The following is a 24265-nucleotide window of genomic DNA, read 5'->3' as shown; positions in this document are numbered from 1 at the left end:
TGGGGTCACGATGGGTCGGACACGACTTCGCAACTAACAACAACAATACCAACCTTACGCCTGCATTTACCTGAAGATATTCGTACAAACAGAGGCACTGGGACATAATTCTGAACTGACAACAATAAATAGAAAAAAAGAAACTTGGTTTTCTTCTTGACTCAAGCAAAGTCCTGAGAGTGTCTGATCAACTGGTGTACAGTGGTGATCCAGGAGCAAGATTTTCCTACCTAATAAACTTTTTTTTTCTCCCCCTGGCTATCTTCTAGATTAGGGTGTGTGTGTGGGGAGGGGGGAGATTAGACCTACAGCTTTACATTTATATTTGGTTTGCTTTTGTACTCCTAATTGCTTCTAATTACCTCTGGGGAAACATGCTTGCACACTTCAAGACTGTAATAAATGCAAGCATTTATTTTGAATTAATGCATAAATAATCAGTAGCTAAAGAACATAAATCCCTTGGGGTAAAGGAAGAGGGCAGAAGAGTTGGAATGCAAATGGGAAGCTGTTCGCAACAACACTCCAATCCAATTGGAATGCTTCAACTGTTGTTGGTTCTTTTGTACATAAAGCACAAGGCTCTTACACTGATGGCACACTCATTGGTTGTCTCATGTGGCAATAGGAATGGCCCATGTCAGAAACTGACATGATTAATAACAGAATAACGAAGTTGGGAGGGACCTTGAATGTCTTCTAGTCCAACCCACTGTTCAAGAAGGAGACAAATAGCTGTCCAGTCTCTTCTTAAAAGACTCCAGTGTTGGAGGAGTTGAACTTCTAGAGGCAAGTCATTCCACTGGGAGGAAATTCCTCCTTAATTCTAGGTTGCTTCTCTCCTTGAATAGTTTCCATCCGTTGCTTCTTGTCCTGCCTACAGGTGCTTTGGAGAATAGGTTAACCCCCCCTCTTCTTTTTTGACCCCTTATATACTTGAAGACTGCTATCATGTCACCCCTAGTCCTTCTCTTCATTGGACTAGACATACCAAATTCCTGCAACCGTTCCTTATACAGTATGTTTTAGCCTCCAGTCCCCCAATCATCCTTGCCGCTTTTCTCTGCACTCTTTCCAGAGTATCAACATTCATTTTTAAATCGTGTTGCCCCAAATTGGACCACACCGTGTGTGTGTGTGTGTGTGTGTGTGTGTGTGTGTGTGTGTGTGAAGAACAGAGGAATCTCTGCCTTTAAGGAAGTCAAGACTGTAGACTCTGGACCATCTTTACTCTGAACAATATAATCGCTCTAATAAAAAGTGCCTGCATTGAAAAGTTTGCAGTCCATAGTATGCAAGTTCAATCAAGCGAAGAGCTTAGCCAAGGGTTTCTGTTGGGCCTATACCTCGTGGACAAAGTCAGGAGAACCTACTCTGAGGTTCCTTCAGAAGCCATGGTTACTTACGGTTGCAAGCTTTCCTGTTGCATAATCTCCCTTCTTCCAAGACTCCTTCACAGATGACACCTTCATCGGGAAGAGGTTGGCAAGTTCGGGTCCGCGTTTGAAGGCCACCTCCGCAGTCTTTGGTACACTCGCCCCAAGTTGACCAAGGATTCCATCCACCTGAGAATTGGCACAGAGAAAAAAAATACATTAGACAATCAATCAATCAATCAATCAATCAATCAATCAATCGGAATAGAGCTGGAAGGGACCTTGGAGGTCTTCTAGTCCATACCAAAGCAAGGAGAGAAGCAAGCTGGAATTAAGGAGAAACTTCCTGACAGTGAGGACAATCAACCTGTGGAACAGCTTACCCCCACTGGAGATTTTTAAGAAGAGACTAGACAGTCCCTTGTCTGAGATGATGTAGGTTCTTCTGCTTGAGCAGGGGGATGGACTAGAAGATCTCCAAGGTCCTTTCCAGCTCTATTTTATTCTAAGAGAAGGATCTAGTGGTCTCCAAAGTACACTTGCACTATAGGCAGCTTTAAACCATGTAGGGCAGAACAAGAAGCAACGGGTGGGAACTCAGCAGAAGGAGACCCAACCTGGAAAGTAAGAAGGGAATTCTTGACAGTGAGAACAATTAAATCAGTAGAAGAGCTTGCCTCCTGGAGTTGTGCGTGCTCCATCGCTGGAGGTTTTCAAGAAAAGATCACACAGCCGTTTGCCTGGGACGGCTTAAGTATAAGGGGCTGGGCCAGGTAGACAAAAAAGCAGAGCTGAAGCAATGGGCTCCAGTGGGATAAGCTGTTGTCTTAGCTACACAAGAAGCACAACAACAGAAAGGTGTTTCTTCACAATGCAGGTGGTCCTCGACCTACAATCGTCCATTTATTGACCGTTCAAGGTTACTGCCAAAAGCGACTTATGACCCTTTTTCACCCTTACGACCGTTGCAGCAGCCCCAGGGACATGGAATCAAAATTGGGACCAACTGAGACTCTTAGCAATCGACTCAAATTGATGATGGTCGCAGTGTCCCTGGTGTGTATGTGTGTGTGTGTGTGTGTGTCTCTGAATCCTACTTTCCTCCCACGGCCCTAGTGAATATACCGTATTTCCCTGAAAATAAGACCTGATCAGGACGCTCGTAATATAAGCCCCACCCCCAAAATAAGCCCCAGTTAAGATCCTCAGCTAGATGGATTTGTTAAGCACCGTATTTCTCTAAATATAAACCCTAACTGGAAAATAAGCATGTTTTTTTTCAGGACGCTCGTAATATAAGCCCCTCCCCCCAAAAGAAGCCTCAATTAAGATCGTCAGCCAGACGGATGCGTTTACTACCGTATTTCTCCAAATATAAACCCTAACTGGGAAAAAAAATATGTTTTTTCAGGACGCTCGTAATATAAGCTCCTCCCCCCAAAAGAAGCCCCATTTGAGATGGTCAGCCAGACGGATGCATTTAGTACCGTATTTCTCCGAATATAAACCCTAACAGGAAAAAAGCATGGTTTTCCAGGACGCTCCTAATATAAGCCCCACCCCCAAACCAAGCCCCAGTTAAGATTGTCAGCCAGGCGGATGTGTTTAGTACTGTATTTCTCCAAATATAAACCCGAATTGGAAAATAAGCTCTAATGCATCTTTCGGAGCAAAAATTCATATAAGACCGAGTCTTATTTTTTGGAGAAACACACTAAGGCAGAAAACTGGGACACACCACAGAATGAGTGATGATGGTCATTTGGAAGGAAACAGGAGCATGTCTAAAGCCTACTTTAGGTGAGGTTCCACTAGAAACACAAAGTGGGGAAAAATCTCTTAAAACGGTAGGGAAAAGGTCAGTTGAAAAATCTCATCCTAGCTGTGAATCACAACTGTTGTTTTTTTTTATTCTTCTCATTTTCTACAATGCGCTATTCACATTTCTATTTGTTTTCTCCTCCCATTAAGTGTGATTTTGGAAGTTTACCCGTTAATACAATCTCTCTCTCTCTCTCTCTCTCTCTGTCTGTCTCTCTTTCTCTCTCCCCCCCCCTTTTTTTTCCTTTTCAGATTTTTAGCACTGAGTTTTCTTATCTATTCTTCTCCTCTTTGCAGTTCTGGTATTAGGGATGTGGGCTTACTTATTTCACAAAATCTTCCTTGTTTCTCTTGTCTGTGGGAGGTCAGCCCCCCAGAGAAGGAAATATTAAAAGGGCAGAAAAATATATTTGCTCAAAGGAAATATATCCTCAAATATCTTAAAGAGGCAGAAAAGCATGCCCAGTTTTTTCTTAATAGCCCAAAGTCTCCCTCCCCCAAGCGGAAACCAGCTCTGTAGAAATGCAGATGTAAATAATTCAGGAAGGTTGAAGGTAGAAGATTAAGAAGACAGAGACACCTAAAATCTACATATCCCACCCAAACTCTAAGATAGGACATAATAGGATTAACCCACAGATGCCAAAGGGGCACACTCAGACTCAGGTCAAAGTACATGACACAGGAAATACAAAGCCTCAAACAGGAACAGGAAACCACCTAAAGAGCCCCAGAGGGTATAAAAACCCACTCCCTACATGTGCTCTCTCTTCTTTTCTTCCAGAGCTATCTTTCTGTCTGGCTCTCCTCCTCAATAAACTGCAACCTTCTTTCTAAAGCAGTCACCATGTTGTTTATTCCCAGCTTGGACTGAACCACGATGAAGACTTTTCCTTCAACATGTCCATAATCATTACCATTTACACTTGGACCTTGCCTTCTAAAAGCAACATTGAAAATAAAAGCAAAATAACAACAACAACAGCAGCAGCAGTAGTAGTAGTAGTAGTAGTAGTAGTAGTAGTAGTTGTTGTTGTTGTTACAGGTGTTTGAGTGCAATCCCAAAACTTCTGGAGCACCACCTGAATCCCAATTGACCCATCGGTCAATTGCAAAAGGTGGCTTTCCTTGGAACACCTTACATCCTGCGACGATGTATGTAACAGCATCAAACATTCAGGTCTGCCTATCCCAGGTCCTTGGGAAGGATCCAATAAGTAGACAAGAATACCAGATCCAGATTGAACATCTGGCAGACTGGTGGCGCAGTGGTTAGAATGAAGGATTGCAGGCTGACTCTGCTCACTGCCAGGAGTTCGATCCTGACCAGCTCAAAGTTGATTCAGCTTCCATTCTTCCGAGGTTGATAAAATGGGGATCCAGATTGTTGGGGGCAAGTTGCTAATATTTGGAATTCACTTAGAGAGGTCTGTAAAGCACTGTGGAGTGGTATATAAGTACTATTACTATTGTCCTCCTTCTCCTCCTTCTCCTCCTTCTCTTCCTCCTCCTCCTCTTCCTCCTCCTCCTCCTCCTCCTTTGCCTCCTCTTTTAATCATTATCCCTGGTAGCATAGTGGTTAGAATACAGTATTGCAGGCTGACTCTGCCCAATGGTAGGAGTTCGATTCTCACAGGCTCAAGGTTGACTCTGCCTTGCATATAAGGTTTATAAGGCTAAGTGGGATTGATATTTTCCTTCCTTCCTTCCTTCCTTCCTTCCTTCCTTCCTTCCTTCCTTCCTTCCTTCCTTCCTTCCTTCCTTCCTTCCTTCCCTCCCTCTCTCCCTCCCTCCCTCCCTCCCTCCTTCCCCAATGGTTAGAATGCATTGCAGGCTGACTCTACCCACTGCCAGGAGTTCGATCCTGAACCAGCTCAAAGTTGATTCAGCTTCCATCCTTCTGAGGTTGGTAAAATGAGGACCCTGTTTGTTGGGGGCAACACATCAACTTTATAAACCACTTCAAGAGGGCTGTGAAGCACTACAGAGGGGTGTACAAATCTAAGTGCTATTGCTACCTGATTGGTTTTGCCTAAATTCTGCCTATCGTTAGTGATCGATTCAGCCTTTTGAAAAACCTGGGTGCCATGTTCCTCTCTCTGGCTTCTTGAAAGTGAGTTTTTCATATCCTAACAAGGACTTCTTAAAAGTCACCCCAAAAGTTGGATGTTCCTCTGCTTCCATTTCCCGACAGGAGATAAGATTGTGTTTCAAGGTCATCCCATATTTACTGACATAATCGTGTCTGCTTAATGGCTCTTTCAGACCAATCAATAGCACACCAGTAATTAGATACGTTTAAATAAACCCATCCCTTCGTACTATTAAAAGAGGGGGGTTTTTCCCACCCTCTCTCCCGTCTTGAGCTCCCAAGAGGTGGGAGGCAAAAGGCAGCCCAAAACCTCAGATGGGTGTTCTGCAAAGAAAAAGAAAAAGTGACATCTGTCTACAGCCCTTTTTGGGCCGATGGTTAAGCAAAGTGCTTAATTGCCACAGTGCATTAAAAAATCACTTTCATCCCATCACAGCTCTGGGAAAGAAAGCAGCTGCCAATTAGAAAGGAGTGCTTTGCTTAATGACGGGTTATTTAACACTCCTGTCCTTTATGGGGAATTTATTGCACACCATTAACCTGGTGTGGGTCACGAATCTGGTTGGCTTTAGAAAGGTGCAGAAGACCTTCTTGAAAGACATGCCTATTTTGTTATTTACCACAATGTAAAAAAGAGGTCGAGACTCTAGAAAGAGGGCAGAGAAGAGCAACAAAGATGATCAGGGGACTGGAGGCTAAAACATACAAGGAACGGTTGCTGGAATTGGGTATGTCTAGTTTAATGAAGAGAAGGACAAGGGGTGACATGATGGTAGTCTTCCAGTATTTCAGGGGCTGCCCCAAAGAAGAGGGAGTCAAGCTATCCTCCAAAGCGCCCGAAGGCAGGACAAGAAGTGATGGATGGAAACTAATCAAGGAGAGAAGTAACTTAGAACGAAGGAGAAACTTCCTGACAGTGAGAACAATGAAGCAGTGGAACAACCTGCCTCCAGAAGCGGTGAATGCTCCAACACTGGAAGTTTTTAAGAAGAGACTGGACAGCCATTTGTCTGAAATGGTATAGGGTTTCCTGCCTGTGCAGGGGGTTAGACTAGATGACCTCCAAGGTCCCTTCCAACTCTGTTATTCTATTCTATTCTATTCTATTCTATTCTATTCTATTCTATTCTATTCTATTCTATTCTATTCTATTCTATTCTATTCTATTCTATTCTATTCTATTCTATTCTATTGTACCTGAATATATAAGCCACCCAAAATTAGATGCACTGAATCTATTACAGGTACTTCTTGACCTACAACAGTTAGTTTAGTGACCATTTGAAGATACAACAGTGCTTAAAAAAAGGAACTTACGACCTTTTTCTTCACACTGACAAACATTGTAGCACCCTTGTGGTCACATGGTCAAAATCTGGACCCTTGGCCACTGACTCATGTTTATGATGGTTGCAGCCTCCCGTGGGTCCACGTGAACCCCCTTTCGCAATCTTCTGACTAGCAAAGTTAAATGGGGAATCCAGATTCGCTTTACAACCGGGTTACTAACTTAACAACGGCAGTGATTCACATAACAATGGTGGTGAGAAAGGTTGTAAAATGGGGTGAAACCCACTCAACAGCTGTCTCGTTTAGCAACATAAATTCTGGGCTCAATTCTAGTCGTAGGTTGAGGACTACCTGTACACCATGAAGACGTGATGGATAGCGGAGAGATCAAGCCAGCCTGTAAGAAAGACCAAACGAAGAACAGAAAAGAGTCACGGCAAGTGAGGCAGTTGTTAAGTGAGTTTTGCCCCATTTTATGACCTTCCTTGCCACGGTTGTTCAGAGAATCAGTGCAGTTGTTAAATCAGCAACACGGTTGTGAAGTAAATCTGGCTTTTCCCCATTGACTTTGTTTGTCAGGAGGTCGCGAGAGGGGAATCACATGATCCCGGGACACTGCGACTGCCATAAATACGAGTCGGTTGCCAAATGTCACGAATTTTAATCACGTGACCAAAGGGATACTGCCAAGGTCACTAATGTGAAAAGCAGCCATGCGTCACTTTTTTGGGCGACGTCATAACTTGAAATGGTCACTAAAAGAACGATAAATTGAGGACTAACTGTGTGCAAACTCAGTGTCTTTAAAGACACTAACTATGGGTTGAGCAAGATGGCTATTCCCTTGTCCCTCCGGGTTGTAAACTGCCAGAGCCCACTGTCTTGCGATCGCCTTGGTGGAGCAGTGGGCTAATGCCTCCTTAAGTAACCCCAGCTGCCTGCAATTAGTGCAGGTTCGAGTCCCACCAGGCTCAAGGTTGACTCAGCCTTCCATCCTTCCGAGGTAGGTAAAATGAGGACCCAGATTGTTGGGGGCAATTAAGCTGACTTTGTAATAATGCCGCTTGGTGTGTGTGTGTGAAAGCCCTAATAAGCAGGCATATACATAGAATTAAGGCTACTGCTAAGCTTGTAAGCCGCCCTGAGTCTTCGGAGAAGGGCGGGATATAAATGGAATTAAAATAAAAATAAAATAAATAAAAGGAACTGTACGGAGTATTTGTGGGTGATCTCAAGTCCTCTCCTGGTCCAGAAAGGAATGATGAAAAAGCCAATCTATTCACCTGCTCTATTCCACCACAGAGGCCTGTCAGACCTGCAGCCACTGAAACCTCTAAATAGAAATGGTAGAAATTTGTTGAGAACCACTTGTCTAAAATGGCATAGAGTTTCCTGCCTGAGCAGGGGGTTGGACTAGAAGGCCTCCAAGGTCCCTTCCAACTCTGTTATTCTATGTTTGACACCGTCTTCCATCAGCATTTACTGATGTTTTTCACTCCCTTCTCTTTGCATGTCTTCCTCTCTCTGCTTCATCCTCATGGCTGCAGCTGGAATATCCTGCAAATGATGGTCTCTTTGGCATAAAACCCCCCATTTCCTGTCAACACTGCAGCAATTATCTCTATTTTGTGAATCAGTCTCCCTGGGAGAGGTAGCCTTAGGAGAAGATTGCCAGTAAGGATTTCCAGAATTTGTTCATTCTACTCTTCTGTTCTGTTCTGTTCCGTTCCATTCCGTTCCATTCCATTCCGGTATAGTTTTATTAGAAGTCAAATATATTGCCTTCAAATATATTGAGCCATGCTGGCTCAAATATTCTGGGAGTTGAAGTCCACAGGTCAAAAAGGAGCTATATTTCTCTACCCCTGCACTAATGCATAGCCAAAACTGAAAATCATGCACCAAAATCTCAATGTTCAACTTTTCCCTCCCTTAACTACCTCCGATTGCCAAACCCCTGTATGACCAGTCAGGTTCAGGGATAACAAAAACAACAACAACAACAACAACAACAACAACAACAACAACAATAATAATAATAATAATAATAATAATAATTTATTTTTATTTATTTATTTATTTTAATTCCATTTATATCCCGCCCTTCTCCGAAGACTCAGGGCGGCTTACAAGCTTAGCAGTAGCCTTCATTCTATGTGTATGCCTGCTTATTAGGGCTTTCACACACACCCCCAAGCGGCATTATTACAAAGTCAGCTTAATTGCCCCCAACAATCTGGGTCCTCATTTTACCTACCTCGGAAGGATGGAAGGCTGAGTCAACCTTGAATAATAATAATAATAATAATAATAATAATAATAATAATAATAATAATAATAATAATAATAATAATAATAATAATAACAATAATAACAATAATAATAATTTGTTGTTGTTAGTTGCGAAGTCATGTCTGACCCATCGCGACCCCATGGACCACATTCCTCCAGGCCTTCCTGTCCTCTACCATCTTCCGGAGTCCCTTTAAACTCACGCCTCCTGCTTCAGTGACTCCATCCAGCCACCTTGTTCTCTGTCGTCCCCTTCTTCTCTTGCCCTCCACCTTTCCCAGCATGAGGCTCTTCTCCAGTGAGTCCTTCCTTCTCATTAGGTGGCCAAAGGATTTGAGTTTTAGCTTCAGGATCTGGCCTTCTAAAGAGCAGTCAGGGTTGATCTCCTCTAGGACTGACCGGTTTGATCGCCTTGCAGTCCAAGGGACTCGCAGGAGTCTTCTCCAGCAACATAGTTCAAAGGCCTCGATTCTTTGGCGCTCAGCCTTTCTTATGGTCCAACTTTCACTGCCATACATTGCAACTAAGACCGTAGTCTTGACTATACGCACTTTTGTTGGCAGGGTGACGTCTCTGCTTTTTAGTGTGCTGTCTAGATTTGCCATGGCTTTCCTCCCCAGGAGCAAGCGTCGTTTAATTTCTTGGCTGCAGTCCCCATCTGCGGTGATCTTGGAGCCCAGGAAAATAAAATTGGTCACTACCTCCATTTCTTCCCCATCTATTTGCCACGAATTGAGAGGGCCGGATGTCATGATCTTGGTTTTCTTAATGTTGATACTACTACTACTACTACTACTACTACTACTACTACTACTACTAATAATAATAATAATAATAATAATAATAATAATAATAATAATCAAACTTTGCAAAATACATCAAGAAATTGCTAACTCCAGCAAAGCTACAAAAAAACTGCGCTACTCGGAACATCTTACATTTTAAGGAAATACCTTGTTGATACCTAGGATCTTGGCAGCAGCCCGTGTCAACCATACAATTTTCAGTTGACTGAGTTTCATGTTTTATGAATAAAAGTTGTATAACAACAACAAAAACAACAACAACAACAACAACAACAAAGTTGGAAGGGACCTTGGAGGTCATCTAGTCCAACCCCCCCTCACTCAGACAAAGGGCTATCCAGGATGTTTTCATAAAGGTCAGTTCAAGCACAGGATGGATTGCTGGGTGACCTTGAGGCAGCATCTCGAAGAGATACAGTACTTACTTTCAATTTCCCCCTTGCCTTCCTCCCTTCCCAAAGTTCATGGCAGTCTGTCACAGAATAGTATAGAAGCACAAGCAAGCATTAGAGTGACAGCTGATAGGGCCGGTTTTCAGCCCCCCATTCCTTTCCTGGAAGTCCAATTTTTCATCCCTGCTCTTAAAACATTTCTACACACACACCCCCCCCCCAAAAAATGGGGTCAGGGATAACATCATCCTAAATATCCACTAATGCAGGGATACAAGTATCTCCCTGTTGTGATTCAGCGTCATTCCCATTCTTCTTATGAAAAGTTCATGCTGTTGCCATTTCTGCTCCCATGTGAGACTTACTGTAGGTGTACATTTAATAGACCTCCAAATTGAAATGAAGGTTGGTGTAATTACAACTGGAAATATTTCCTTTCAGAGAGCACATCGTAAGAACCACTTACTCTCTGACCTCCCTCTGTACATGAACGCCAGATCTTGGTCTGTCTCCAAGTTGAAACCCGCTAATTTCGGAGCCGAGAATCTCTCCTGAAAACAAGTAATTCTGTTTTGATCTCTGTTCCAGGCGTGAATGAATGTTCTAATCAAACTGATGCAGACATAAGTTAGAACTAATTACCTTCAATGACTCCCACCAGGTTGGACACAAGTCCAATATTGTGACTCACAGGATGTTGCGGAAACAGAGAGCTGTTTTCAACTCAAAATAATGAATCTGCTTCCCTGACACGTTGGGATTTCTATGTGCACTGCCTAGCCATAAAAAACGGGAGAAGACACTCTGATGCCACATAAACTGTGGCATCACCATGTGCAGAATTTGCAAGAAGACACTGCGTGTGACCTCATTTGCCCTCGATGCACGATTGGCACTGATAGGACGAGGGCAACATGCACAAACTTTTTTTTTTGTTATGACCCTACCGGATCCTGGTTCGGAGAAGGAGGAGGAGGAACACCTGATGGGAATGGCAGGTCTCCCCTGGAACATCTGGAAAGACCAGGGGCTGAGGACAATGCTGTCATGGGCCCCTCCAGCATTGGGGGAAGTGGTGGACCAGAAAAGGACTCACCCGGCTTCATGAAGAGAGGGGAGGATATGTCTGGGGAAATTCTTAGTCATCCAGGTCATGGTTGTCCCAAAGGTGCTTTTTCATGAGGCAACTGGACGCTCTTGTTTTTCAAAGAACCCATCTATGTCAAAATCCAACAGCCCTCTCTCAACACCATCTATTGTCAGTCTACACAGTCCTTTCAGCAGTTCCAAGAATGCTCCACACCCATTTGCACCACTCAGGTGACCCGGAGGACACAGATAAGCCTCCAAGTGGCCTCAACGCCTCTTGAAAGAATGCAAATGACTGACTGTCTTTAAGGAGTATAAATCCTTCCGTTCTCCACCATCCACTCACAGCTGAAGAAGCTTCTTGGATGAGAAGTGAAACGTCTTCAAAGAAGAACAAGAAAGTCCAGTTGCCTCCTGAAAAAACATCTTTGGAACAACCCTGACCGGGACGACAGAAATTCTCCATAGACATTTAGCTATGCACTTTGGGATGGATGGACCCCTTTCAAATGGTGTGGGAGGATGAATGGATTTCCAGAAAGCCTTGCAGACTACAGAAACCATTTGCACTTCAGTTTGAGATGCAGACAACACAGACCCATCCCCATCATCTTGTGCCCGTCTTCAACAGGGAAAGGACCCAGGGCAGAAAACATCCAGCAGCCAAGAAGTCTCCATACCCATTTGCACCACTCAGGTGACCCCGAGGACACAGATAAGCCTCCAAGTGGCCTCAACAGCTCTCTAAAAGGATGCAAATGACCAGCTGTCTGCAAGGAGTATAAATACTTCCGTTCCCCACCATCCAGTCAGAGCTGAAGAAGCTTCCTGCATGAGAAGCGAAATGTCTTCAAAGAAAAAGAAGGAAGTCCAGTGAAAAAGCACTTTTGGGACAGGGGGAGGATCAGCCACAGATGGGCAGTGGTGATGACAGCCAACAGATCTTCTCTGATCAGGAACATCTTCCTCCCCCACCTGATCTGAGGACATAGAGAGTGATCATGTGACTACAAGAGGTTCTGCCACAGCCGTAACTTTGGGGTGGGTGTCACAATTTCAAACAATGACTGAACAAATTGTCAAAAGTCAAGGACTACTCATGTGTATAAAGGTGTCTCTGCGGGTTTTACTCTACTAGTCATAGCTGGCTTTAGGGGCAAGTGGTCATCTCTCTTTCTTTAAGCCACTGAGACCGCGCTGCCGAAAGATGTCACCGGGGTCAGCATGACACAGCGCAAAATGTACAGCGAAACACAGAAGACTGTTACCTTCCCAACAATGTGCTACCTATTTATCTACTTGCATTTACAAGCTTCCGAACTGCTAGATTGGCAGGAGCTGAGGCAAGGAACGGGTGCTCATCCCGTCATGTGGTGGTAGGACTCAAACTGCCAGAGTACAGACTTTCTCCAGCATCTTTTAAGCCACTGCACCTCCCCATACATATAATCCACTTCAAAATAATAGGAGTACCAAGCTAACAGTTAAACCACTGATTATGTGTAGATCATCTTGACAAATCAGAATAACAGAGTTGGAAGGGACCTTGGGGTGTGTGTCTTCTAGTCCAACCCACTGCTCACACAGAAAACCCTACACTATTTCAGACAAATGGTTGTCCAATATCTTCTTAAAAACCTCCAGTGTTTGAGCCCCCATAATTTCTTGAGGCAGGGTGTTCCGCTGATTGTTCTCACTGTCAGGAAATCCCTCCTTAGTTCCAGGTTGCTTCTCTCCTTGATTTGTGTCCATCCATTGCTTCTTGCCCAGCCTTCAGGTGCTTTGGAGAATAGCTTGACCCCCTCTTCTTTGGGGCAGCCCCTGAGATACTGGAATACCCTCACCCTTCTCTTCATTAAACTGGACACACCCAATTCCAGCAACCGTTCTTCATGTGTTTTAGCCCCCAGTCCCTTCAAGCGACAGTCAATATAAAATTTACCGTTCCTATAAAAAAAAATAATTTTAGCCAATTTAGGCAGGCATTCCCATTCTCCAAAGACCGTATTGTTGCTCCAACAAGCGCTGCCATTTCCTTTTGAAAAGGTACTAATAAGCCTTCAGTAGCAAGCTGGATATGCTATGCAGACTGCTGTTCTAACCAGCTAAAAATGCAAATTGCAGGTTGAGATCAGAGAAGGCTGTAATAATCATCCAGGCTTAATCATTAAAACATGGCAAGCAGAGGAGAGAATAACCTGGAGCAGAGAGCCTAAGTTGATCTCTAGTCTGGATGCTGTACAAATTGTGTTTCATCCATCTTGGGGCTGGGAAGTGGCTTTAAAGTTAGAAGATCCATAGTTGTCTATGGAGATTCTCCATCATCCAGGCCATAGTTATCCCAAAGATGCTTTTTCACGAGGCAACTGGACTTACTTGTTTTTCTTTGAAGAGGTTTCCCTTCTCATCCAAGAAGCTTCTTCCGCTCTGACTGGATGGTGGGGAAATGGAAGGATTTATACTCCTTGCAGACAGCTGGTCATTTGCAACCTTTTAGAGAGTTGTTGAGGCCATCTGGAGGTTTATCTGTGTCCTCAGGGTCACCTGAGTGGTGCAAATATTTGTGGAGGACTGTGTTGTAGACTCTGGAGATAGATGATGTCATATCCTTCCCCCTCTGTTGAGGGAGGGGTGTTCAGTTTTGCGATAGATGGCCTCTTTGATCCCTCTTTCAAACCAGCAGTCCTCTCTGTCCAGAATGTGGACTTTGATAAAACTCCAAGTGGCCTCAAGGACTCTCTAAAATGATGCAAATGACCAGCTGTCTGCAAGGAGTATAAATCTTTCCATTCCCCATCATCCAGTCAGAGCTGAAGAAGCTTCTTGGATGAGAAGCAAAATGTCTTCATAGAAGAACTAAGTCCAGTTAACTTTTGAAAAAGCATCTTTGCAAAGGTCCGTAATTACTCTCCTGTTTCCGAAGGAAAATTTCCAAGAGTTGATTTAGCCTCTGCAGCCTTCCAAGTTATGTTTCCCGGTATAGTTCCTTTTAAAGTTCAGGGTGAAAAAGCCGACTGCAATTTATCATTGGGAGGGTTGTTGAGGACCACCGTCAACATCTGTGATCGCTTGAAAAACCTTTAAAACCAGTCTTGAAGAGTGAAGAAAACAGAAAATTTGACCTATTAGAGGGGATTTTATATTATCAATTAGATGTTTGAATATGGTTAAGAATAGATCGTTAGAAATAGAAATATTATTATAACTAGATAGATAAGATTGGTAATCAGAATATCATATTTTGGCAGGAAAAGATGAAATGAGAAAATGCTAAGTGGTTTGAATATATTGGTTTACCCAAATACAGTATAACTTGTTTTGAAATTATAAATGGTTGGGATATTTTGAACATGGATGGGAAATTAAACTGGGGGGAGGAAGCAAAAATAGGATACGGACAGAATAAATGGATATTGAGTGCAAATGCAATTAAGATACATCTTGGTTAGAAAAGATATTTTAAACTGATATCATTGATACTATTAGAAAACTGTTATAAATGCTGATATTCAACTGTATATTTATTAATAACCATAAGAATTGTATTCGCTTAATGTGGAAAAATGTTTTATTACCAGAAGAGGGCCACACCTGGAATACTGCATCCAGTTTTGGTCACCACGATGTAAAAAAGATGTCGAGACTCTAGAAAGAGTACAGAGAAGAGCAACAAAGATGATTGGGGGACTGGAGGCTAAAAGATATAGGGAACGGTTGCTGGAATTGGGTATGTGTAGTTTAACGAAGAGAAGGGTGAGGGGGGACATGATGGCAGTGTCCCAATATCTCAGGGGCTGCCCCAAAGAAGAGGGAGTCAAGCTCTTCTCCAAAGCACCCGAAGGCAGGACAAGAAGCAACGGATGGAAACTAATCAAGGAGAGAAGCAACCTAGAACTAAGGAGAAACTTCCTGACAGTTAGAACAACTAACCAGTGGAACAACCTGCCTCCAGAAGTGGTGAATGCTCCAACGCTGGAAGTTTTTAAGAAGAGACTGGCCAGCCATTTGTCTGAAATGGTATAGGGTTTCCTGCCTTAGCAGGGGGTTGGACTAGATGACCTCCAAGGTCCCTTCCAAATTATTATTATTATTATTATTATTATTATTATTATTATTATTATTATTATTATTATTATTATTATTATTATTATTATTATTATTATTATTATTATTATTATTATTATTATTATTATGAGAGGAGGTATTCGATGGTGTAATATTGGATTTAGTTGGAAGAAGCTCAGATGTACCATGGAATTACTAATAGACCCAGTCCACATGTTGTCTATTAAGCACTTGTTTGTAAAAATAGAAAATTAATAAAATCCCTTCTGCTGAATTATACTTTTTGGGTCCTGCAAGCTTTCCACACTCTGATAATCTGCAGTTGTCTTACTTTTCCTTGCCTTCCCAAGAGGCACATTGCTGTTGACCTTGTTGTTGTTAGTTGCGAAGTCATGTCCGACCCATTGCGACCCTATGGACAACGTTCCTCCAGGCCTTCCTGTCCTCTACCATCTTCTGGAGTCCCTTTAGGCTCACGCCTCCTGCTTCAGTGACTCCATCCAGCCACCTCATTCTCTGTCGTCCCCTTCTTCTCTTGCCCTCAATCTTTCCCAGCATGAGGCTCTTCTCCAGTGAGTCCTTCCTTCTCATTACGTGGCCAAAGTATTTGAGTTTCAGCTTCAGGATCTGGCCTTCTAAAGAGCAGTCAGGGTTGATCTCCTTTAGGACTGACCGGTTGGATCGCCTTGCAGTCCAAGGGACTCAGAGGAGTCTTCTCCAGCACCATAGTTCAAAGGCCTCAATTCTTTGGCACTCAGCCTTTCTGAGCTATGCATGCCATAGCTCATAGCTTCATTGAATTACGCAAGCCCCTTCGCCACGACAAGGCAGTAATCCATGAAGGGGGCTGTTTCCCTACAAGATTCAGAAGAAGGAAGCCTTAAGCAAAGTCCTCCCTGGCTATTTAATCTCAAATCAAGGGGAGCTGAGTTTGCTCGGGGAATTAGCTAAATGACCCTTTTGCACTTCCTGCTATAGTGGGAACTGGGTTACAAATCAATTGAATGTGTGTGTTCCGGAGCTTGCATTGCCAGGGGTGCCTATTACAGCCTTGCAAAACCCCTGTAAAGTCATTTTAATATTATTACCCCCACGACACCATGGTGGAAATTTAGATCTTCATCTTGCCAGTTTGTGGAAGCAATCGACATCTGATTGAGAACCAAGGAATACCAGAGTTGGGACTGTCGAAAGAAAAATCTTCATCGGGGTCCAGTCCAAGCCGGGAATCAACAAAATGGAGACCGCTTTAGAAAGAAGGTTTCGGTTTATTGAAGAGGAGAGCCAGACAGAAAGATGGCTGTGGGAAAGATTGACCACAAGGAGCTGGGAGTGGTGGGTTTTTTATACGTTCTTGGGCTTTTGAGGTTGTTTCCTGTTCCTGTGGCATGAACTTTGACCCGAGGTTCAGTGTGTCCCTTTTTGGTATTGGTGAGTTAAATCTTATTGTGTCCTCAAAGGTCATGTCTTTGAAAGTTTGGGTGGGGTATGTAGATTTTAGGGGTCTTTGTCTTTCTAATCTCATGAGCTCGAAGCTTCCTGGCTCAAGTCTTTCTGAATGAATCACCCAATCTGTATTTCTATAGAGCTGGCCTCTGCATGGTTTCTGCTTGGGGGAGGCAGACTTGGGGCTATTAAGAAAAACTGGGCCTGCTTTTCTGCCTTTTTAATATTTCCTTCTCTGGGGGAGGGGAGGGGGTGACTTCGCACAGGACCTTAGACCTTCTTCTTCTAAACTTCTCAACAATGTGGGCCTAGTCTCTTGTAGGCTCATTTCCTACCTATGGATCTCGTCATGCTGCTGGCTGTAAATCTCATCGGACCCCATCAACATCACCAAGGATCCAAGAGGATGGTGTTTGTAGTCCAGTAAAAGCCACCGAGCAACCCAGTTCAAGACAGTGGGAGAAGTATGATGAAGAGCAGGACAATGTTTAATTTCTATTTATTTATGAATGTAGCCTTCCTTCCCCTCCCTTCCTTCCGCTCCCTTTCTCTCTTTCTCCTTCTCTTTTCCTTCCTTCCTTCCTTCCTCCCTCCCTCCCTCTCACATATTTCCTTCCTTCCTTCCTTCCTTCCTTCCTTCCCTCTCCCTCCCTCCCTCCCTCCCTTCCTTGGAGTTTGACCTTCCTTCCTTCCTTCCTTCCTTCCTTCCTTCCTTCCTTCCTTCCTTCCTTCCTTCCCTCCCTCTCCCTCCCTCCCTCCCTTCCTTCCCTCTCCCTCCCCATTCCCATCTCCTCCCTCCCTCCTTTTCTTGTTTTCTTCCTCCCTCCCTTCCCCCTCCCTCTCTCCCGATTCCCATATCCATCCTTCCTTCCTTCCTTCCTTCCTTCCTTCCTTCCTTCCTTCCTTCCTTCCTCCCTCCCTCCCTCCCTCCCTCCCTCTCACATATTTCCTTCCTTCCTTCCCTCTCCCTCCCTCCCTCCCTTCCTTGGAGTTTGACCTTCCTTCCTTCCCCTCTCCCTCCCTCCCTCCCTCCCTTCCTTGGAGTTTGACCTTCCTTCCTTCCTTCCTTCCTTCCTTCCTTCCTTCCTTCCTTCCTTCCTTCCTTCCTTCCTTCCTTCCTTCCTTCCTCCCTCCCTCCCTCCCTCCCCCTCACATATTTCCTTCCTTCCTTCCTTCCTTCCTTCCTTCCTTCCTTCCTTCCTTCCTTCCTTCCTTCCTTCCTTCCTTCCTTCCTTCCTTCCTTCCTTTTCCCTCCCCTCCCCTCCCCTCCCTTCCTCCCTCCCTCCCTTCCCCTTTGCTACTTAGCAGCCTCAAGACTGGAAGGATGATGTTGTACATAGCTATGCGCTCCTGCAGTCTTTCAGCCTCCCCACCAAACAGCTCTATTGTGCGCATGCAAATGTATGCAGCTGTGATTAAATACTGGGAATACATCGGCTCACAGTTCTGTCATCAGGTGGCAGCTTAATCCAGGTCTTTGCTAAGGGAGAATTACAAATATTATTTCTTGGTATGCTCTCTCTCTCTCTCTCTCTCTCTCTCTCTCTCTCTCTCTCTCTCTCTCTCTCTCTCTCTCTCTCTCTCTCTCTCTCTCTCTCTCTCTCTCTCTCTCTCTCTCTCTCTCTCTTTCCCTCCCTCTTTCTCTCTCTCCAAGCGCCAGTGCAGAGAGTCCTGACATCAGAGCCCTTAAATGTGTCAAATCCTTGACGGGGTTGGCCTCGGTCAGTTTTTGCAGTAGAAAAGCATCTACAATCCAAATGCCACAACATTTTAGAATGGGGAGGATTCCCCCCTGAGAACCCAATTGAAACTGCTTATTTCCACTGTTAGGGTTCCATATGCGGAAAGCTTGCGAAGACAGGGAGCTTTTTGGCTCACAACCTTGTGTTTAATGAGTATTGAAATGGCACTGAAAAAAGTGGCATGACTATTGTTCTGTGATTCTGTCACTCTGCTCCTCCTCCTCCTCCTCCTCTCTGCAAACCCCACTCCCTTCTAGCACTGACGATGCTGATGAAACACCTGCAAGAAAACAGCCAAGCTTAGAGAGCACCAAGGACCCCACAGTTGTCGTCGTCGTCGTCCTCCTCCTCCTCTCTGCAAACCACACTCTCTTCTATCCCTGAAGATATTACCTGGTTGGGTAATGAAATGTTTGCAAGAAAACAAACAAGCTCAGAGAGCACCAAGGACCCCACAGTTGTCCTCCTCCTCCTCCTCCTCCTCCTCCTCCTCCTCTCTGCAAACCACACTCTCTTCTATCCCTGAAGATATTACCTGGTTGGGTAATGAAATGTTTGCAAGAAAACAAACAAGCTCAGAGAGCACCAAGGACCCCACAGTTGTCCTCCTCCTCCTCCTCCTCCTCCTCCTCCTCCTCCTCCTCCTCCTCCTCCTCCTCCTCCTCTCTGCAAACCACACTCTCTTCTATCACTGAAGATATTACCTGGTTGGGTAATGCAATGTTTGCAAGAAAACAAACAAGCTCAGAGAGCACCCAGGATCCCACAGTTCTCCTCCTCCTCCTCCTCCTCCTCCTCCTCCTCCTCCTCCTCCTCCTCCTCCTCCTCCTCCTCCCCTCTGCAAACCACACTCTCTTCTATCCCTGAAGATATTACCTGGTTGGGTAATGAAATGTTTGCAAGAAAACAAACAAGCTCAAAGAGCACCAAGGACCCCACAGTTGTCCTCCTCCTCCTCCTCCTCCTCCTCCTCCTCCTCCTCCTCCTCCTCCTCCTCCTCCTCCTCCTCCCTGCAAACCCCACTCCCTAACCTAGTTGGCTCATGAAAGGTCTGCAAGAAAACCACCATGCTCAGAGAGCATCATTTCAACCCTGAGCTACTAATACTCAGTTTCTCCTTTTCCGAGAACAATAAGCTTCCTTCAAATCCCTACCCAGAATGGGGGTGGGGGGGTTGGATTACCTAGTCTAAATGACCTTCAGTTCTGCGAAAGCAATTCTCAAAGCTTTTTTCATCCAACCCATTGAAACACGGTGGAGAAATGCACCACCCCTTGCTTTTGGTGCATCATTAGTTACAATCTGGTGGTGAAGAATGGAAACAGAGGTCCAAGGATAGAACGGCCTCTGTTTCAATCACTGGATTGAGCCACTTCTGTTGGTGGTGGCTGTAAGGCACAGCCATGAAAAAAACAATCCCGACCCACAGCAATTGATTGTTGTGTCTCCTGTTATATACATCGCAATATCCTGTAGCACCGGATTCTTTGAGCTCCGCTGTCCACCGAAACACTATTTGAGCTTGGCGATTATTGATCTTAGCACTGGCCTTGTCTTTGAAAGCCAGTAAATGAAATCTCCCTATTTTCTCTCCCCTTTAGAAACTCACAGAAATAGAATCCAAGCAATCTCCATCAATCATCTCCCTTCCATGGCGACAAAGACACAAAAAGACAAAAGGAAGACAGGTGATAAGTTAAATCCTTCTGGATCTCTGCTCTTCAACCAGCCTTGGGTATCTTCCCTTGCGTCCTTTGAGGAACAGAGACACATATGCACATGTCCTCCTCCTCCTTTCTGCAAATTACCCTCTCCTCCGGCACTAATTATTCCTCCTCCTCTTCCTCCTCCTCCTCTTCCTCCTCCTCCTCCCTCCACCTCCATAAATCCCAAACCCTTCTAGCACTGATGACGTTACTTAGTTGGGTAATAAAATGTCTGCAAGAAAACAACCAAGCTCAGGGAAGACCAAGGACCCTATAGCCCTCCTCCTCTTCCTCTTCCTCCTTCTCCTCTTCTTCTTCCTCCTCCTCCTCCTCTTCCTCCTCCTCCATAAAAGCCAAAACCCTTCTAGCACTGATGATGTTACTTAGTTGGGTAATGAAATGTCCGCAAGAAAACAACCAAGCTCAGGGAAGACCAAGGACCCTATAGCCCTCCTCCTCTTCCTCTTCCTCCTTCTCCTCTTCTTCTTCCTCCTCCTCCTCCTCTTCCTCCTCCTCCATAAAAGCCAAAACCCTTCTAGCACTGATGATGTTACTTAGTTGGGTAATGAAATGTCCGCAAGAAAACAACCAAGCTCAGAGAAGACCAAGGACGCCATAGCCCTCCTCCTCTTCCTCTTCCTCCTCCTCGGATGAGTAAATGAAGAGTTAGCATGGAATGAGAAAGTTGACACAACTACAGATAGTCCTCGACGGTGTTCAAACCAGCACCGAAAAAGAGTGACTTAACACCGTTCTTCACACATGCGACCGGGGCAGCATCCCCAGGGTCACATGATTTACACTTGGACGCTTGGCAACTGACTCATACTTAGGACGGTTAACGGTCTCCCAGGGGTCACGTGATCCACTTTTGCCACCTTCTGACCTGCAAAGTCCATGGGGAAAGTTCATCGGCTCACTTTAACGACCAGGTTACCAGTTTAACAATGGCAGCGATCCACTTCACAAGCGTAGCAAGAACATTTGTAAAATGGGGCAAAACTCAATGAACAAATGTCTCACTTGGCAACATAAAGCTTGGGCTCAGCTGTGGTCGTAAACTGAGGACAACCTGTATCACCGGAGGGAAAGAAAGGTAGCTGGGAATATTTTTTGACCAAGAAAAACCAGTTTGGTCTATATCTATGGAGATTCTCAGTCATCCAGGTCACGGTTGTCCCAAAGGGGTTTTTTCAGGGGGCAACTGGACTTTCTTGTTTTTCTCTGAAGACCTTTCGCTTCTCATCCGAGAAGCTTCTTCAGCTCTGACTAGATGGTGGGGAACGGAAGGATTTATACTCCTTGCAGACAGCTGGTCCTTTGCCTTCTTTCGGAGAGTTGTTGAGGCCACCTGAAGGTTTATCTGTCTCCTCGGGGTCACCTGAATGGTGCACCTGAATGAGATAGTGAATCTTTCAGCAGGCCCTAGAAGGCTCCACACACATTTGCACTATAGTTCTAGCTCAAGGGTAGGCAACCTTGGCCACTTCATGACTCATGGACTTCAACTCCCAGAATTCCTGAGCCAGCATGGCTCAGCTTGGAAACCTCTCCCTTTCCCCTCAGCATGGCTGGCTCAGGAATTCTGGGAGCTGAAGTCCAAGCGGCCTAGGCCTAGGCCAGGGGTAGGCAATCTTGGCTTTTTTATGACTTGTGGATTTCAACTCCCAGAATTCCTGAGCCAGCATGCCTCAGCTTGGAAACCTCTCCCTTTCCCCTCAGCGTGGCTGGCTCAGGAATTCTGGGAGTTGAAGTCCACAAGTCATAAAAGAGCCTACCCCTGTATCTAGTTCCATCTAGGCATGAAAGCCCGTTGGGTAACTTTAGGCCAGTTTTGGTCCAAACCAGACATGTCAAACACAAGGCCCAGGGGCCAGATCCGGCCCATGAATTGGTTTCATGCGGCCCGCGAAGCCATCCTGGAAACAGTGAGGGAACAGCCCCCACTGCCTTGGCCCTGGCCCAGAGACCCTCCTTCTGCCAGAGACCCTCAGATCTGTCCCACTCCTGCCCAGGCCCCCATAGGCACCCTTGATGCAAATGATGTAGAGCTGGCCACGCCCACCCAGTAGGCCACGGCCACTCTAGCCACGCCCACCCAGTAGGCCACGTCCACCCAGGCCATACCCACCGGGCCCCCTGAGGGCAACTGCAATGCTGATGCGGCCCTCAATGAAATTGAGTTTGACATCCCTGGTCCAAACCAAATCACAGGGTTGCTGTTGTGTGGCAAATAGGAGGAAGGGATATTAGGCGTGTTGGCTATGAAAGAAAGAAAGAAAGAAAGAAAGAAAGAAAGAAAGAAAGAAAGAAAGAAAGAAAGAAAGAAAGAAAGAAAGAAAGAAAGAAGAGAGGAGTGAGGAAGGAAAAGAGAGAGGAAGGAAGGAAGGAAGGAAGGAAGGAAGGAAGGAAGGAAGGAAGGAAGGAAGGAAGGAAGGAAGGAAGGAAGGAAGGAAGGAAAAAAAGAAAGGAAGGAAGGAAGGAAGGAAGGAAGGAAGGAAGGAAAGAAAGAAAGAAAGAAAGAAAGAAAGAAAGAAAGGAAGGAAGGAAGGAAGGAAGGAAGGAAGGAAGGAAGGAAGGAAGGAAGGAAGGAAGGAAGGAAGGAAGGAAGGAAGGAAGGAAGGAAGGAAGGAAGGAAGGGGCAGCCTGGTTTACACTTATAACTCTAGACCAGCTAAACTACAAACGACATTTCAGCCACTCAACTACTCCCTTCATTTCTAGGACTGAGTGCGAAGGAGGCTATTTGAGGCAGTCAGTTCAAAATGAAAACACAATCGGTGTGTCGAGTGTTACATTCTGTTAGAATTGGCTGCAGGCTCCTTTGAGCCTGACTGTTTTTCCAAACCATGCTCCTTTCTTGAGTTTCAAACACTTCTTCTCATTCATCTCTTTCCCTAACAGACAAGTTTTCCTGCACACAAAAGGGCCAAGCTAATTCATAACACAACTGCAACACAACGTGACGAATGGCTCTCCGTGGCGTGGCCTTTGGTGTGTCGAGGAATGGAAAGGAGAAGAATGTATCTCGTATTTAAATCCTTAGTAGATCACAACTGGGCGTAAAAGACTCCGCAGACATTGCACCAGCTCCGTGTGCAATAATTCTGCGGCCCTCAGTCCAGAGAACCAAAAGGCCTTTTCTAAGCAAATAAATATATTAATTAAAAAGATAAAATATATGTATCGCATCCAAAAGGAACTTTAATCTCTGGTGCCCACGACTCTGCCGAAGATGTTCTTCCTCCCTGCCAAAAGATCCATTTAAATGCAAATGTTGACTTTTTCTCTCGACTCCGGAGCGAAGATGCTGGCTGGTGATTTTTAATTTTAATGGGTTCCCGGTAAGATAGGTGGGCGGTTTGCTTCAACTTCCAAGGCAAGCAAGCTATAATTTAATTGGAAAAGACACCAAAACAATCTGAAGCCAGAAAGTAGATACTCCCAAGAAAGAACCTTAAGAAAACCTTAAGATAGTCTTAAGATACAGGAGGATCTGAACAAACTCAAACACTGGGCGCTATCTAACAAAATGAAATTCAAAGGTGAAAAAAGTAAAATTCTACATTTAGGCAAGAAAAACCAAATGCACAAGTAGGGGGTACCTTTCTCAATAGTAGTAACTGTGAGAGAAATCTCGGAGTCCTAGTGGACAATCTCTTCAATATGAGCCAGCCGTGTGCTGCAGCTGCCAAAAGAGCCAACACAGTGCTCGGCTGCATTAACAGAGGGATGGAATCGAGATCACGTGAAATGTTAATACCGCTTTATACTGCACTGGTAAGGCCACACTTGGAATCCTACATCCAGTTTTGGTCACCAGGATGTAAAAAAGATGTAGAGACTCTAGAAAGGGTGCAGAGAAGAGCAAGAAAGATGATTAGGGGACTGGAGGCTAAAACATATAAGGAACGGTTGCTGGAATTGGATATGTCTAGTTTAATGAAGAGAAGGACCAGGGGTGACATGATAGCTGTCTTACAACATCTCAGGGGTTGCCCCAAAGAAGAGGGAGTCAAGCTATTCTCCAAAGCGCCTGAAGGCAGGACAAGAAGCAACGGATGGAAACTAACCAAGGAAAGAAGCAACCTAGAACTAAGGAGAAACTTCCTGACAGTTAGAACAATTAACCGGTGGAACAACCTGCC

General features: G+C 44.8%; 1 protein-coding gene across 1 annotated transcript in view; it reads right to left on the bottom strand.

Moving 5' to 3' along the window:
* The window catches only part of ADGRB1 (adhesion G protein-coupled receptor B1), a gene marked incomplete at its 5' end in the record, with an annotated part of 265769 nt that overhangs the window by 217514 nt on the left and 23990 nt on the right, over window positions 1-24265 (bottom strand). The window contains one exon of the mRNA XM_081323014.1: window positions 1407-1565. Within this exon, the coding sequence (XP_081179140.1) occupies window positions 1407-1565 (159 nt within the window). The remainder of the gene's footprint in view (window positions 1-1406; window positions 1566-24265) is intronic.

The sequence above is a fragment of the Vipera berus genome (assembly GCF_964194415.1).
Source record: "Vipera berus genome assembly, chromosome: 3".
NCBI classification, from domain to species: Eukaryota; Metazoa; Chordata; class Lepidosauria; order Squamata; family Viperidae; genus Vipera; species Vipera berus.
The sequence above is the reverse complement of the archived record's forward strand: the minus strand, read 5'-3'. Positions and strand labels throughout refer to the sequence as shown.